At 48.4% G+C, this 13809-nt stretch overlaps 5 protein-coding genes across 5 annotated transcripts; 3 read left to right on the top strand and 2 right to left on the bottom strand.

Moving 5' to 3' along the window:
• Positions 1 to 127: 127 nt before the first annotated feature.
• Positions 128 to 1627, bottom strand: N7519_003649 (mRNA-binding protein NAB2; the record flags this gene model as incomplete). The annotated part of the gene is made up of 2 exons (XM_057290427.1): positions 128 to 1151; positions 1212 to 1627. The coding sequence occupies 2 exons, from the start codon at positions 1625 to 1627 to the stop codon at positions 128 to 130; spliced, it is 1440 nt and encodes a 479-aa protein (XP_057151629.1).
• A 1156-nt stretch (positions 1628 to 2783) lies between these two features.
• N7519_003648 (cytochrome P450) lies at positions 2784 to 4645 on the top strand (the record flags this gene model as incomplete). The annotated part of the gene is made up of 3 exons (XM_057290426.1): positions 2784 to 2803; positions 2942 to 3655; positions 3745 to 4645. 3 exons carry the CDS (start codon positions 2784 to 2786, stop codon positions 4643 to 4645), a joined length of 1635 nt encoding a protein of 544 aa, XP_057151628.1.
• A 1671-nt stretch (positions 4646 to 6316) lies between these two features.
• On the bottom strand, positions 6317 to 8379 carry N7519_003647 (glycerol kinase; the record flags this gene model as incomplete). The annotated part of the gene is made up of 5 exons (XM_057290425.1): positions 6317 to 6889; positions 6966 to 7132; positions 7181 to 7626; positions 7685 to 8167; positions 8246 to 8379. 5 exons carry the CDS (start codon positions 8377 to 8379, stop codon positions 6317 to 6319), a joined length of 1803 nt encoding a protein of 600 aa, XP_057151627.1.
• A 1626-nt stretch (positions 8380 to 10005) lies between these two features.
• N7519_003646 (MIP/aquaporin family protein) lies at positions 10006 to 11176 on the top strand (the record flags this gene model as incomplete). Its single annotated transcript, XM_057290424.1, has 4 exons — positions 10006 to 10328; positions 10393 to 10717; positions 10764 to 10940; positions 11012 to 11176. 4 exons carry the CDS (start codon positions 10006 to 10008, stop codon positions 11174 to 11176), a joined length of 990 nt encoding a protein of 329 aa, XP_057151626.1.
• Positions 11177 to 12626: 1450 nt separating this feature from the next.
• N7519_003645 (uncharacterized protein) lies at positions 12627 to 13263 on the top strand (the record flags this gene model as incomplete). Its single annotated transcript, XM_057290423.1, has 2 exons — positions 12627 to 12869; positions 12934 to 13263. The coding sequence occupies 2 exons, from the start codon at positions 12627 to 12629 to the stop codon at positions 13261 to 13263; spliced, it is 573 nt and encodes a 190-aa protein (XP_057151625.1).
• Positions 13264 to 13809: the final 546 nt, after the last annotated feature.

The raw sequence follows: 13809 nt of genomic DNA, 5'->3' as shown, positions 1-13809 counted from the left end.
CCTCCAGCCATTCCTCGTTCATTGATCAAGATCGGATTGTACATAGTATTCTTCGCTTCAGAAACAGACTGTTGTGGGATGTGTGTTTTTTTCGATTTTTCTTCATTGTCAGTCATGTCAGGCGGAGTCACGCAGTCAGCTCCTGGCTTTGGCTCTGAGTGTTCTCCTCGGTCTCCGGTTTGATTAACTCTTGCGGTCCATCCACATCCGTAACAAACTTGCGCTCGCTGACATGCTCTCCAGAGCGCGGAGTCCACACCTTGTCGGTGTAAGCACCGCGCTGGCCCTCGGTGTGCTTATAGGGGCACTTGGGGTTCAGGCAGGGATTGAACTTGCAGGCGGTCTCGACATGTGTAAACTTGCATCCTTCGATCTTGCAGTCGGCTCCATTGCGGCAGACTGGCATACTCGGGTGCTTGAAGGGACAGGTGGGATTGGTACAGTGAGGGAAGAACCGACACATGGCCTCTGCCTGGTGAGCGGATCGCACTGCTGGTGAAGGGTGGCGCCCGGTGCATTTCTTGTTCTTGCAAGCTGCACCGAATGAGCAAGTATCGGAAGGATCGATTGAAGTACCTTCGGGGGCGGCAGGTGATTGATGGGCAAACGGGCAATCCTGCCGCGAGCATCGTTGGTTGAAGCGACACACAGTGTCGGGGTTGCTTTCATCTTGTTCACCACCCGTTGTGCTGTCCATGTCCACATCTGCTCCTTCTGCCGCTCTCGGCTTGTTGTATCCGCGCTTTCCTCCACGCTGGCCACCTCGCTCGACCCGATTGAAGAGCGAACGACCCTGAGGGCCATTCTGGGAACCAGTTTGGAAAGCGGGGTTGACAGCGGGTGGCATGAAGCCAGGCATGAATTGAGACATCATGCGAGCTTGTTCTTCCAACATCGACATAAGCTGCATCTGGTTTTCGGGGGTCATCTGCATCATGGAGTTGCCTTGCATTCCCATGGCACGGCCACCGCGACCATTTTGTTGTCCGCCTCTCATTTGACCCCGGCCGTTGTGACCGATGCGCCCGTTTCTTTGTCCCCGCACACGGTGTAGAGCTGCATCCGAGCCACGGTCTAGGTTTCGATTGATTTGGTTCAACATTCTTCCCTTGCCGCCTCTGCCGTTGCGCATCGCTTTCGGTCCTGTGGGGCTATTGAGGAGCACTGTCAGCATGTTATAGACATTAGCAGAAAGGCATGGTAAAACCTACATCTCGTTTCCGGCCTCCGCCATCTCGGCATCCTGGCCGTTGGCCTCTCCGAACGGATTGGACGTCGTTTGAGCTGAGTTGTCGAATTCCATGGCCGAAGGGTTCAACTGGCCCATGGTGGTGTCGGTCGAGGCTGGAGCAGCCCCGTTGATTTGTTGGTTGAGCAACTCGACTTGAGTGAAAAGCCATTGTGAAAACTCGAGGGCCGCAGTGTCACCTTCCTGGAGGCCAAGGAAATCATTTGAAAGCTCAGTGGCTATTTGCTCTTCGGTCTTGCCGTTGACCAGCATGAGAACGATGTATTCGATTAGTGGTGACTCTTGGCCATCACTCCAACCCATCTCCACCAATTTCGGCTGGATGACATTTGCGACTGCTCGCGCAAGAGGCGTTTCCAAAGTGATTTGAGGCAGCATGGCGAAGGCGATTGTAGAGTCAGGGACAAGTGAAAGGTTGGTGAGAAATTCACAAAGAGGGAGCAGTGCTGATAAAAGAACTTGCGCCACCCGATAAAGGCGTTTCGGATCTTATCGGCGCGACTAACAATGAAGATGCGATGAAAACGGTAGGTAATAGCAGTTGAGGTTGGAAGTGAGTTTTTATAGACCAGTAACAGGTTCTGGTAGAGAAAGCAAGACTTTAGCAAGCAGATTGAAGTGAAGCTAAAGACCCGACGACCAAAACGGATGTTTGATCACGTGGCTGTGGCTGGCCGGCGGTGAGGTGGGGCAGTACATACAATGCAAACAACCACGTCGATTTTGGTAGTATCAATGAAGAGAAGCTCTTGCTTTGATTGAACTGTGTTTTAATAGTCAGATGAAAGAGATAATAAATCTGAACTTGTTGAAAGACATAAGGAGTGGAACTTGCAACTACTGAAGTTTGGGTTTATATATTCACAATGGCTATTGTTCCCGCCACCAAGCTATTGAGTTGGTGGTTGTGAATGGGGCTAAATGGGTGCTAATACAAAGAGAGTATCCAGACAAAGAACCCACGGTCAAGTGACGTCTGAGAAAGGAATAGCAATTGTCTCAAGGCTTTTAGTTCCGTAGCCTGAGGCACTGAAGTATTGTACCTGAAATATCAGGCATAATATACTGCTTCGGGCCGTCATAAAAAAACATGTACGCATAACTAGTTTAGCGGCACAGGGACGTTTATGTGGCTGCAGGCCACCTATCTACAAAGCGCTGTCGATCTCCCCGCTCGGAATCATATGCCATCAACCCCTGTCTGCCGAGGTGTCATGTCTTCACCATAGGGCATCTTCCCCAGATCGTCGGTGTCCCCACAATAATTGTACGGTGTGAAACCGAGACCACAACTGAACGCTGTGGGGATCTGTGCCTAGGCCAGCCCCATATTGCAATATCAAATCTATGGGAGGGATCAATGAACAAAGGATGAAGTCACATAATGCGGGGTTCGCAAGCACGCCTCCTTTAGGCCATACTCTACACCTATTTGGGGCATGGGGAACACACATCATTGGATACTAAATGTTCAGAGGTATTCTCTGAAAACTAGTGTGGTTGTGTCCCCGGATTGATAAACGCTGCAACCCGTATGGTTCATACTGTTGACAAGTTCGTCTTCATAACTAGCCTTCCCTGCCGTATGTTATGCAACATACCAGTCCTTTTTCTCTTATTCTGAACGCGCCCTCCAAGGCAGAAGCCAGACTAAACCCACCTTGGTATAGTCTAACGGCGCTATGATTGAAGACCTCCTGGCCGGGCGACATTCAGTCGGGCCTCAGTATGGCTTCTAGGACTATTAGTTGCATTCTGCGTATTCCGGAAGTTCCAAGCTTCAGCACAAATCGCCCGTCTCGGTGTCAGAGCTCCCAAAATTGGGTTCCGGCTCCCATATGCTCTCGATTTCATTTTCCAAGGTTACCAAGCCAATCAAGTGAACCGCGATATAGAGTTCTGGGATGCAAAAGTCGGCCAAGCAGGCGGCCTAACAAATGTGAAGACAGCCGAAGTGGACGCTGGCATTTCCACCCGTATGGTCATCACCAAGGACCCAGAAAATATCAAGGCACTCCTCACCGGTCAGTTCGCCGACTACGGTAAGGGTGAAACCTTTCACCAGGAGTGGAAGGAGTTCCTTGGCGACAGCATCTTTACCACAGACGGCGAACTATGGTCTCGCTCCCGCCAGCTCATCCGTCCCATGTTCGTGCGTGACCGTATTGTCGACACAGAAATCTTCGAGAAGCATGTTCAGAAACTCATCCCGCTTCTTGGCGGCAGCGACTCACCCAGCAGCAGCAAGGTAGTGGATGTCGGATCACTCTTCTTCCGGTATACCCTCGATGCAGCAACGGACTACCTGCTCGGCCAGGGCACAGACAGTCTTGATAACCCGGCAACACGCTTCGCTGAAGCGTTTAGATGTGTGCAACAGCGGCAAGCGGAGTACTTCCGTTTCGGGTGAGTGATGAGACTCGACCCTGTGCGACGCAAGCACAACCTTTCATCGAAGTTCCCAGAACCTAATCTAACATTAAACCCTAAAACAGAGTCTTTAGCTACTTCATGTCACGCACCGAATTCCGCAAGAACCTCAAGATCATGGACGAGTTCATCCAGCCATACATCCAAACCGTCCTCGCCCACTCACCCGACGAACTCAATGAGAAGCTCTCAAAGCACGAGACCTTCCTCGATGCCCTAGCGAGCTTTACCCGTGATCCCCGCGTCCTCCGCGACCAACTTGTCGCCGTCCTCCTCGCAGGCCGCGACACAACAGCCGCCACACTATCATTCTGCCTCTTCGAGCTGTCGCGGCACCCAGAAGTTGTCGCCAAGCTGCGCGACGAGATCCGCAATAGACTTGGCGTCGGCGCCAACGCCCAGAAACCCAGCTACACCGATCTCAAGGAGATGAAGTATCTCAACGCAGTGTTGCACGAGACGATGCGTTTGTATCCAGTCGTACCCTTCAACGTACGCTATTCTTTGCACGATACGACGCTTCCACGTGGCGGTGGGCCGGATGGGCTAGCGCCTGTGGGTGTGCGTGCAAACTCGCGGGTTGTCTACTCGACGATGTTGATGCAGCGGGATCCTGATCTGTATGACGGCCCTGGATCGAAGAACTACTTCGATCCTGGGAAATGGATTCCTGAGAGGTGGGTTTCCGGCTGGCAGCCCAGACCGTGGCATTTCGTTCCGTTTAATGGTGGACCGCGGATTTGTATTGGGCAGCAATTTGCTATTATTGAGATGGGGTACACGGTTATTCGGATTTTGCAGGTTTATGAACGCATTATTGCGCTGCCGGTTGGTGGGAAAGACAAAGTTGAAGATCCGGTGCTTCGGTTTGAAGTTACTCTTAGTCCTGGCTCCGAGTTGAATTGTGTTTTCCTCAAGGAGGGTGAAGAGGCTGTGCGCAGTGGCGCTAAGGCAAGAGTTACTTGAGGTATGGTTGATTCTTTGAACTACTGTATGGTATGATATCTTCAGTACATGAATTTATGCCCTGCTTTTAGCTTCTGGAACAAGGTAGAATTCATATTCTTGCATTCTTAGTATCCGATAGGTAGATCTAAGCGGAATTATACCCTCCATAAAAAGAAATACTAAAAGCCCTACCTACAATAACGTTCCATTATAAATTTTGATGCATTCATGCAGTTTGTGGTAGAATTTACTTTGCTTTTTGCTGGATCTTCCCAGGGTTTGTGCCTTTGTTTCCTTTGTCCAATGAAGCTATTTAGATAGGCTCCATGGCAGCAGATAGAGACCATCATCAGCATATATTCTATTGATTCTTCTGTTAATCACCTCTTTCTTCTCTTTGTAGATCTGTGGACACAGACTCCATCAATTCCAAATCCTGACATAACTACGTGTATAGGAAGAATGCCTTCCAACAATAGCAAGTCATTGTCAGCCATTACTAGTCCCGGCAACCGCCGACACGATTTTATTCGTCTTACGACTTCATTCAGAACACCTAAACGAAAGAAGATCCATGGTAGGATCCTTTTCTCTTAATGTTGCACTTTTTGGACACCGATACCATCAAATACGGCGGTTTGGCCGAGTGGTCTAAGGCGATTGACTAGAACCGCCTTGAAATCAAGCATTCTTAATCAATTCCGTTCGCGGGCGCATGTTCGAATCATGCAGCCGTCGTAAAATTTTTGCTTCATTAGCCTAGTGTGGCGAGACATCTATAGACTAAGAAGATAGGAATAAACTAGAAAAGGCAGACCTGTTCTTCACCATATCTAACTACCTTACTCTACCTACATATTGTATATTATGTTTAAGATATTTGATATAGTATAAGTTATTACCTATATTATTACCTACCTAGGTAGATAGCTAAATTCTATGTGAACCCTAACAAAAGGGAAAATTTGCGTTTGGGCGTTAACCGATTGGGGTTAGTGTACTTGGCACTTGGCAGAACCATATCGGGAAATCCACCCCTTGTGCCTTGCGCCTTGTCACTTAGATTAAGGGTGTATGTACCAAGCAAAAATTTAACGACGGCTGCATGATTCATGCGCGAAAAGAATTGATAAAGAATGCTTGATTTCAAGATTTGAACATACATTGAGGTGGTCATTCTTCTTAGTTCCTTCTTGCCTTCTCCTTCTCAGTAGTCAGTCGGCTTACTTTAGAGTAAAGGAACAAATACAGGTCCTCCATGAGCTACTCACATAAGTATTGAAATAGAAATATTCCAGTCTTTAGTATCTGTCAGTGTTGATCTAGATCAGTTTGGAGGCATTATATTTAACTCTATTCTCTTATTAGTGTATACCTAGGTACCTCCTTGTGGAATTTTAGGTGAGCATATAGGTGTTTTCCTCATATGCCTATTATCTGGAAAATTAGGGCCAATTGGGGGTTTCCCCGAGTGGTCTAAGACGATTATGTTCACTACTTAAAAATAAGTCTATATCCACTAACAATTCCATCAGCTTGAAATCAATTCCGCTCGCGGGCGCCTTCGAATCATGTAGCCGTCGTTGCAGTCTTTTTGCCCAAATCAGGCCTAGTTCTGGGGAGGTTATGAAGTAGAAACTCTAGTGTAATACCTTTCTGTACAAGTCATCTTGAGAAATAAGAATACAATTAGTAGGAGTTTGACTGTCGCTTCCGTAGCTTCCTAAGTCTTTGCAAAATCTCCACTTTCCGCAACTCCATGAACAAATCCTCTTCATCTGCATCATCCAAATCACATAGCACACCGCCCATCCGTACAGGTGGGTATGTGGCTTCGATCTCCTTGACTGAGACATGAGCTCTCTCTTTGACAGCTGCAATGTATGTTGAGCTCTTAACCACATCTGAGATCAAAGAAGTATCCGAGATCGGTAATCCTTTAGACGGAGGTAGACCAGGATCCTTCGCCGGTGCATATGTGCCGTTTTTGGGACTAGCGACTTCTTTTTGCTCTGTGTTCTTAGATTCCACCCAGCCTCTACTCATCTGCACAGCCTTTTCCCATTGTCCGAATTTAACAGCACTCTCTTGTCGCGGGACTTGGGGCTCGAAGACCACACCACCAGAACGATTGATATCGCGTAGTTCGGCAAAGTTGTGCCACAGTCCAACAGCAAGGCCTGCTGCAATTGCTGCGCCGAGAGCTGTAGTTTCACGCATCTTGGGGCGGTACACAGGGATAGATATCAGGTCTGCTTGAGTCTATATTCGAGATGAGATCAATTCTTGTTCAAACTTCATCAAGGTATAAGGTAAGAAGGCGCCGATAGATTCTTACCTGCATTGCCAAGTCTGAGTTGCTCATACCCCTGTCTACAGCCAGTTCGGAGAGTGTATGGCCGCTGTCTTTCTCCATTGCATCTAGGATGGCTTTAGTTTGGAAGCAGGTTGCCTCTAGAGTGGCACGTGCGATATGGCCCTTTTGGGTGTATTGGGTGATCCCAACTGCACACTGTCAGATAGAGTATAACAGTCAGGTAATGAGAAACTCACAGATTGTTCCTTTCGCGTCATCAATCCAATAAGGTGCGAAAAGTCCACTGAAGGCAGTGACAAACACACATCCACCATTGTCTTCCACCGAGTAGGCAAGTTCATTGACCTCCTTAGACTCCTGGAAGAAATTCAAGTTATTCTGCAAGAATTTGATTCCAGACCCAGCAACAGCAATGCTTCCCTCAAGCGCATAGATAGGCTTCCCGCCAAAGTGGTAAGCCACCGTAGCCAGTAATCCATGTGTCGAGAACACGGGCTTGTCACCAACATTGTACAAAAGAAAGCATCCAGTGCCGTAAGTGTTCTTCGCCATTCCAGGCGAGAACCCTTTCTGTCCAACCAACGCCGCAGACTGATCTCCCAGACATCCCATAATCGGAACGCGCGCCAACGCCCCAGAAGCAACAACCCCATACGCCGTCGCATCAGACGAGGGCACAATCCTAGGCAAATGAACCTTCCCCCCTAATCCCAAAAAAGTCCAGAAGCGTCTGATCATACTGCAACGTCTCCAGGTCCACAAACATGGTCCGCGAAGCGTTTGTTGAATCCGAGACAAAGACGTTGGCAGCCACGCCACCGTTCAAACGGTATACCAGCCAAGCATCGACGGTACCAAACGCCAGCGTGCCGCGGTCAAATGCATCCTTCACTCTGGGGACATGCGCCAACATCCAGAGCAGCTTTGTAGCCGACGAGTAGGTTGACAGCGGCAGACCGCAGAGAGTCTGGAGCTGCGCAGCCCCTGGTTTCTGTTTCAGTTCTGCAACGATCGCCTGCGAGCGTGTGTCTGTCCATACAATGGCATTGTACAGGGGCTCGCCGGTCTCGTGGTCCCAGACTATGGTTGTTTCGCGCTGGTTGGTTATTCCGATGCTTTGGATGCTGCTTCGGGTGTGGCCTTGTGTTTCGAAGTTCCGGACGGCTTCTTCGATGCAGGTCTCTACTGAGGTTACGATCTCGAGAGGGTCATGTTCGTGCCAACTAGAAGTGATTAATTTTGATTAATTTTGCATCCTGGGTGGGCTTTTGGTCTGGCTGTTGGATTGGACTGGGACTTACCCCGGGCTCGGGTAGATTTGGCTGAACTCGACTTGATGTGATGCTACTGGGTCGCCCTCGCGATTGAAGATCAAAAATCTGGTGCTCGTTGTGCCTTGATCGATCGATCCCACAAAGGTATCTGAGGGCTGCATGGTTATGGATAGACGAATCTACGGAGGAAAACAAATCGAGTTGGCTATTTGCGCATGACATGAGATGTCAAACCTTGCGATACAAAGGAAGAACTCGAGATATAGCAGACCCCCAATACATAAATAAAAGACTTCGTATATAATAACTTCACGGTCACACAGCGGGGTGCTGATTCATGGAATGAGGGGAAGACACCGAGGGAAAGGATTGGTGGGATTATCCCTTGGTCAGACGTGAGATGAGAAGTGAGAACGGGCTGTGCGGCGACATGTATTGGTTCTTCGTGTAGACTCTTCTCGGGATTCTTGGTACTTGGACTTGTGGAATTAGCCAAGTGTCAGTGCACTTCCAAGGTTTGGACTCATTAGGGAAAAGATATCCCCAGGAAAAAGGCTCTCTCATTCCGACTTCCCCCAAACCCCAGTATGACCTCCATGCATATTGTGGAGAGAGATCAGCAGACGATTGACGACTCGGTTCATTTGGCGAAGTGTCAGATCCAACTTGGTGGGGAATTGCGCACTGACTCGGTCTTATTCCATTGTCATATATTAAGCAACACGACAAACATCTATAGATGGCCCAAATTGCAACTGTTAGGCCGGTCGAAATTGAAATTTTATCTGCAAGCCTATATTGGCCTTTTTTCCACAGTGAATACTGCGGTGCTAACTGGAGGACAAAACATTTCTATCTACAACACTCGCAGAGTCAAATCCGGACAACCCTGGTCTCGGTGATACTACCTCTAAGGATATGATCACATGGTCAACGGTCAATTGTGTCACTACGGACGAGAAATAACGAGCAAGAAAATACTACCCTCAGTATCATCATTATCGGGAAAGACCAATCTCTTTCCGCTGCTCTCGCCTCCTTTTGGAGAAGCCTGCCGCTTCAAGGTGACACAGTTTGGACTTTCTAGAAAATTACAATTGGGCCTGCGTGAGGTCTGGCACCCGACGAGTTGATGAGTAACAGAAGACATACAAGCTTCTCCTACAGTCATGGCAGAGGCAAATACCGGTAAGCGGGAACTATACACCACATTGCGGTGTCCAAGAATTACCCTAAGAATACAACCCAACCGGGATCGGACAGTGACTTCCGGCTGCCCAGGCCAAACGGCCCTTCCTACAAACAACCCCTGAAATAAGCTATGAGCAGAGATGCGCTGTCAGAAAATTCTGCTCTGTGTGAAAGGGAAACAAAAAAGCACGGCAACAAAAGGCACAATGGCCGGCCCGGCCAGTTCAATAAAAGGGATATGTGCACTTGATGATTCCGAGTCTATCCGGATTTGACTTCAGCTGATATCTTCCCTGCAAGCTTGAACGCCCTCTGGAGCTCTGGAGCTTGGAACTAGGAGGACAAGAGACACACAGACACACTCTCTTCCAGGACAAGACCCTGCATCAGCCAATCGAACCATCGTCTTGTACGAAGGACAGCACAGATTGAGAGCAAAGGGTTGGTTACACGGTCGTTCCTGGTTCTTCGTTGTTGCTATACCGGAAGGACTACCATATCATTTTCGTGTGGTTGGCGAGATTCCCCCCCGGTTGGTCGTACTATATCAACTCGAAGCCCCAACCCTGGCTTCCGGGGCTTGGGTTCTCCCTTCGATGGCTACCTGGAAAGAGCTTGAGCTTGATTCAATGTCAAAAGTACACCGTGAAACTCTCTCCTCTGCTACTCATGACAGTGGCTGTGGCTCGCTGTGTCTGACTGACAAGAACGAAACGGCCATCCATCATATTAACCCTGAAGTCGAAAGTCCTTATACTCGCCCCCTGGTGTGGTTTAAAGTGAGAGAGTACTGCCATGAGGCGTTCTCAGAGTTCTTTGGGACGATGATCCTGATTTTATTTGGGGACGGGGTCGTTGCTCAGGTACTACTCAGTCATGGCCAGAAGGGTGACTACCAATCTATCTCTTGGGGATGGGGGTAAGGCTCTTCTTCTTTATCGATTACAAGTCCATACTCTGTTCTAACCAATCTCATTCAACAGACTCGGCGTCATGCTCGGAGTATACGCCAGCGGGGCATCAGGAGGCCACATCAACCCGGCCGTGACATTTGCAAACTGCGTCCTCCGCGGCTTTCCCTGGCGCAAATTTCCCGTGTACGCACTAGCGCAGATCCTCGGCGCAATGTGCGGTGCGGCCATTGTGTACGGCAACTATAAGTCAGCCATCAACGTCTACGAGGGCGGGCCAAATATCCGCACAGTCCCCGGCTACTCGACGACAGCAACAGGCGGCATCTTCTGCACCTACCCAGCAGAATTCATGACAAAAGCGGGACAGTTCTTCTCGGAGTTCCTTGCCAGTGCGGTCTTGATGTTCATGATATTTGCTCTGAAAGATGACGGCAATCTAGGGCGCCGGGACGCTGACACCTCTGGCGCTATTCTTCGTTGTCTTTGGCATTGGCGCGTGCTTTGGATGGGAGACTGGATATGCTATTAACCTGGCACGGGACTTTGGGCCTCGGCTGACATCCTACATGATTGGATATGGGCATGAAGTATGGGCTGCAGGGGGCTATTACTTCTGGGTTCGTTTTGTCTGAACATCACATGGACCAAACTCTGTGGACTTTCCCGGCTTACGAATGTTTCTTCTTAGATTCCTATGGTTGCACCAATATTAGGTTGCACATTCGGGGGGCTGCTATACGATCTATTCCTATATACTGGGATGGATAGCCCAATCAACACACCCTGGATGGGAATCAAGACGCTGCGTGGACCCTTTGGCCGAAGGCGAGTCGCATTGCAGAGTCCAGTCTGAGACAATCCTACCCTTACGCATGACATTCCAAATGGTGGAGTGGTGAGTACTGTACTTGATTTGTGTTTCTTTATCTTATTTATGATCTGTCTATGACAACTACGTGTGTAAAAAGGGGTGGAACTTAGCGACGACTGTTATGATTTATATTTTGCACTATTTAGCCAGTTTCTGCAGCGTTCTTTCAGCATCATGAAATCTACTTTTAAGTTTTTCAATACCGTCCATGGCCTTCAGTATTTTCTCTCCTGTTTAAGCCAGATGTTTTGTTCGGGCCAAGTATTCATCGGCTACGTCTGTAAGTCATGGGGTCTATAAGAGATATCCGACAGCCAGACAACCACTGTATTGTGTACATTTCTCTACACAAAAAAAGAATGCCTCCAATGCATGAAAGGCGTGCTGGGCGTCATCCTTCTCTGTCTCGACTGCATGATTTTAGAAGTTAACACAGCATCTGCATCTAACTTGCTTTTCAGCTGGCTGTTCTAGTAACTCAATCATCGCACGGATCCAACATAGGTACAACATAGAGCTCTAAAGGGAGTATGGTTGTCTGGGGATATAGATCAAATGAATATGAATATAAATATCAAAACATATAAATATATGAAGCAAAACTATTCAGTTCTTTGAGGGGAAACTAAAACAGCACAGTGATCCCTGAATTGGACAAGCGACCTTAGGAAGACCGACCACAAAAATCGAGTCATAAGTCGAGGACTAGCCCTGGAGGGCTGTTGTTGATGAACATCAATGTCTCTGCCAATTTCCCCCCTCCAGATTTTCCTCCCAAAACTCATTACGTGATTTAACTCTTCCACACGGCCGTGACGCTTTCTCTGGGCTTGTATTGGACCCATCTTGTAAGAGGTAGCAAGCCCATAGCAGTCCTGACAGGAAAGGACCAGGCGGTGAAAGTGTTCTTCCGGCATTACTATACAACCTGACCCATCGTCCATGTTCTCGTTCTCACAATGGCGGACACTAACCCGAAGCCTTTTCGTGATCTGCTCGACCATCACCGTGATCTTTTTGTAGATCCACTCTTATGGACTTATCGCCACCTTAGCATAGTGGGTTGTCGATTTGAAGACGCCGACACGGCCAGCACAGAATCAACCCAGGACGACTGCAAGACTGACGATGACGAAAGGTCTTGCCCAAGTTACCCAGCGATGCTGAGCAGCTTGCAACATACCCCATTGCCGCCATAAAGTTTCGCTGCCTTGTCAACATTCTTGTGGGGAAGGGACGCCCATTTGAAACACTTCGGTAAGATATTACGTGAAGTACAATGTCTAACAAGTACATATGTACACAAAAGTGACTGACAATTCCGCTGAGCAGCAAAGGACCTCAATTTTACTTTACAGACAAACCTGTTCATCGGCCAAGACATACTGTGTTTTATCGCCAAGGACAGTCGGACAAACATTTTGGCAAAGGCATGTTTCCGTTGGTAAGCTACCTACACTATACAAGTGTCAACGGGGCCCGCAGAGACAAATTCGAGCCTTGTCCAGGCCCAAGAGGAACTCTCAATTGGATCGGCCAACGTATCCTCCAAAAACGACTGGCTCAAATTGAACCGAAGGAATGGACAGAGGACCCATATTTCGTGTGTATCTTGCTAGCTCTTGCGCAACTCCAAGAACGCGAGGTTGAGTTGCCGAAGCCAGCAACTTACACTGTACGTCTATCTTCAACCAGGCTTGTTCTTCTTTTCTCGGTAACTCTAACTTTTCGGCTCCTAGGCGCGTCTTCTTGTAACCAACGTATGCGACAAGGAATTCATCCATCTGTACGAGGCTGAAATCTCCGCTGAACTTCTCGGGGCGCTCAGAAGCCCGGAAACTGCCACCAAATATACAAAATGGCCTACTATTCGGCAAAGGAAACTCCCATACAAGCCTTACAACACCTTTGAGAACCGCATTACGGCTGAGCTAGAGGCTCCTAGTATCCTGTGCTCGCCTGAGATCTCGGGTCTGTCTGATGAACTGAATGGTGTCATTGGATGCGGCAGGAAACGACCACCCGATCAAGAAAGCAATAAGGCCTACAAGACGAATCGAATAACATAAACCAGTGACAGTCCACCGAATCAGACTATGGCACGCAAGACCAAGTCAGCGGGTCTAGGAAGATTGTATGCTTTCTAAGGCTGCCGGATGATATTGACTCTCATATTTGTACTACCACGATACCACGCTTGATCTTCTCTTTCTGCTCCACTATTTGTGAAATACATTTTAATCCGTCTAGATATGATACTATGAAGCTAACCTTCTATGTAACTAGTACTAAATATGTAGGCAGTATTGAGCCGGATTAATCCAAACACCGATCTACCGAGTCTCGTTTGTCCTATAAGAACCAGAAACTGATTCCTAGAAACTTGGAGACTGGCATAGGAGTAACCCTAGACACTGGTCTCTTCCCAACACATAAACACAACCTCGATTCCAGCAACATCTATCCCAAGCCTTGGCCTAGTCTACAGAGCCTTTCAGGATTCGGAATGGACTTGGAAAACCACCCCGACCACTCTCAAGTATCAAATCAACAAACACAGGCGAAGGATGACCCTCGCCCCCGTCAAGTCCCATGGCTGGAGCACTTTCTGGAAA

Source organism: Penicillium mononematosum (assembly GCF_028829835.1).
Source record: "Penicillium mononematosum strain IBT 11891 chromosome Unknown utg000002l:1.0-8112719.0:1.0-8118358.0, whole genome shotgun sequence".
NCBI classification, from domain to species: Eukaryota; Fungi; Ascomycota; class Eurotiomycetes; order Eurotiales; family Aspergillaceae; genus Penicillium; species Penicillium mononematosum.
This window is presented reverse-complemented; position numbering and strand designations above follow the sequence as displayed.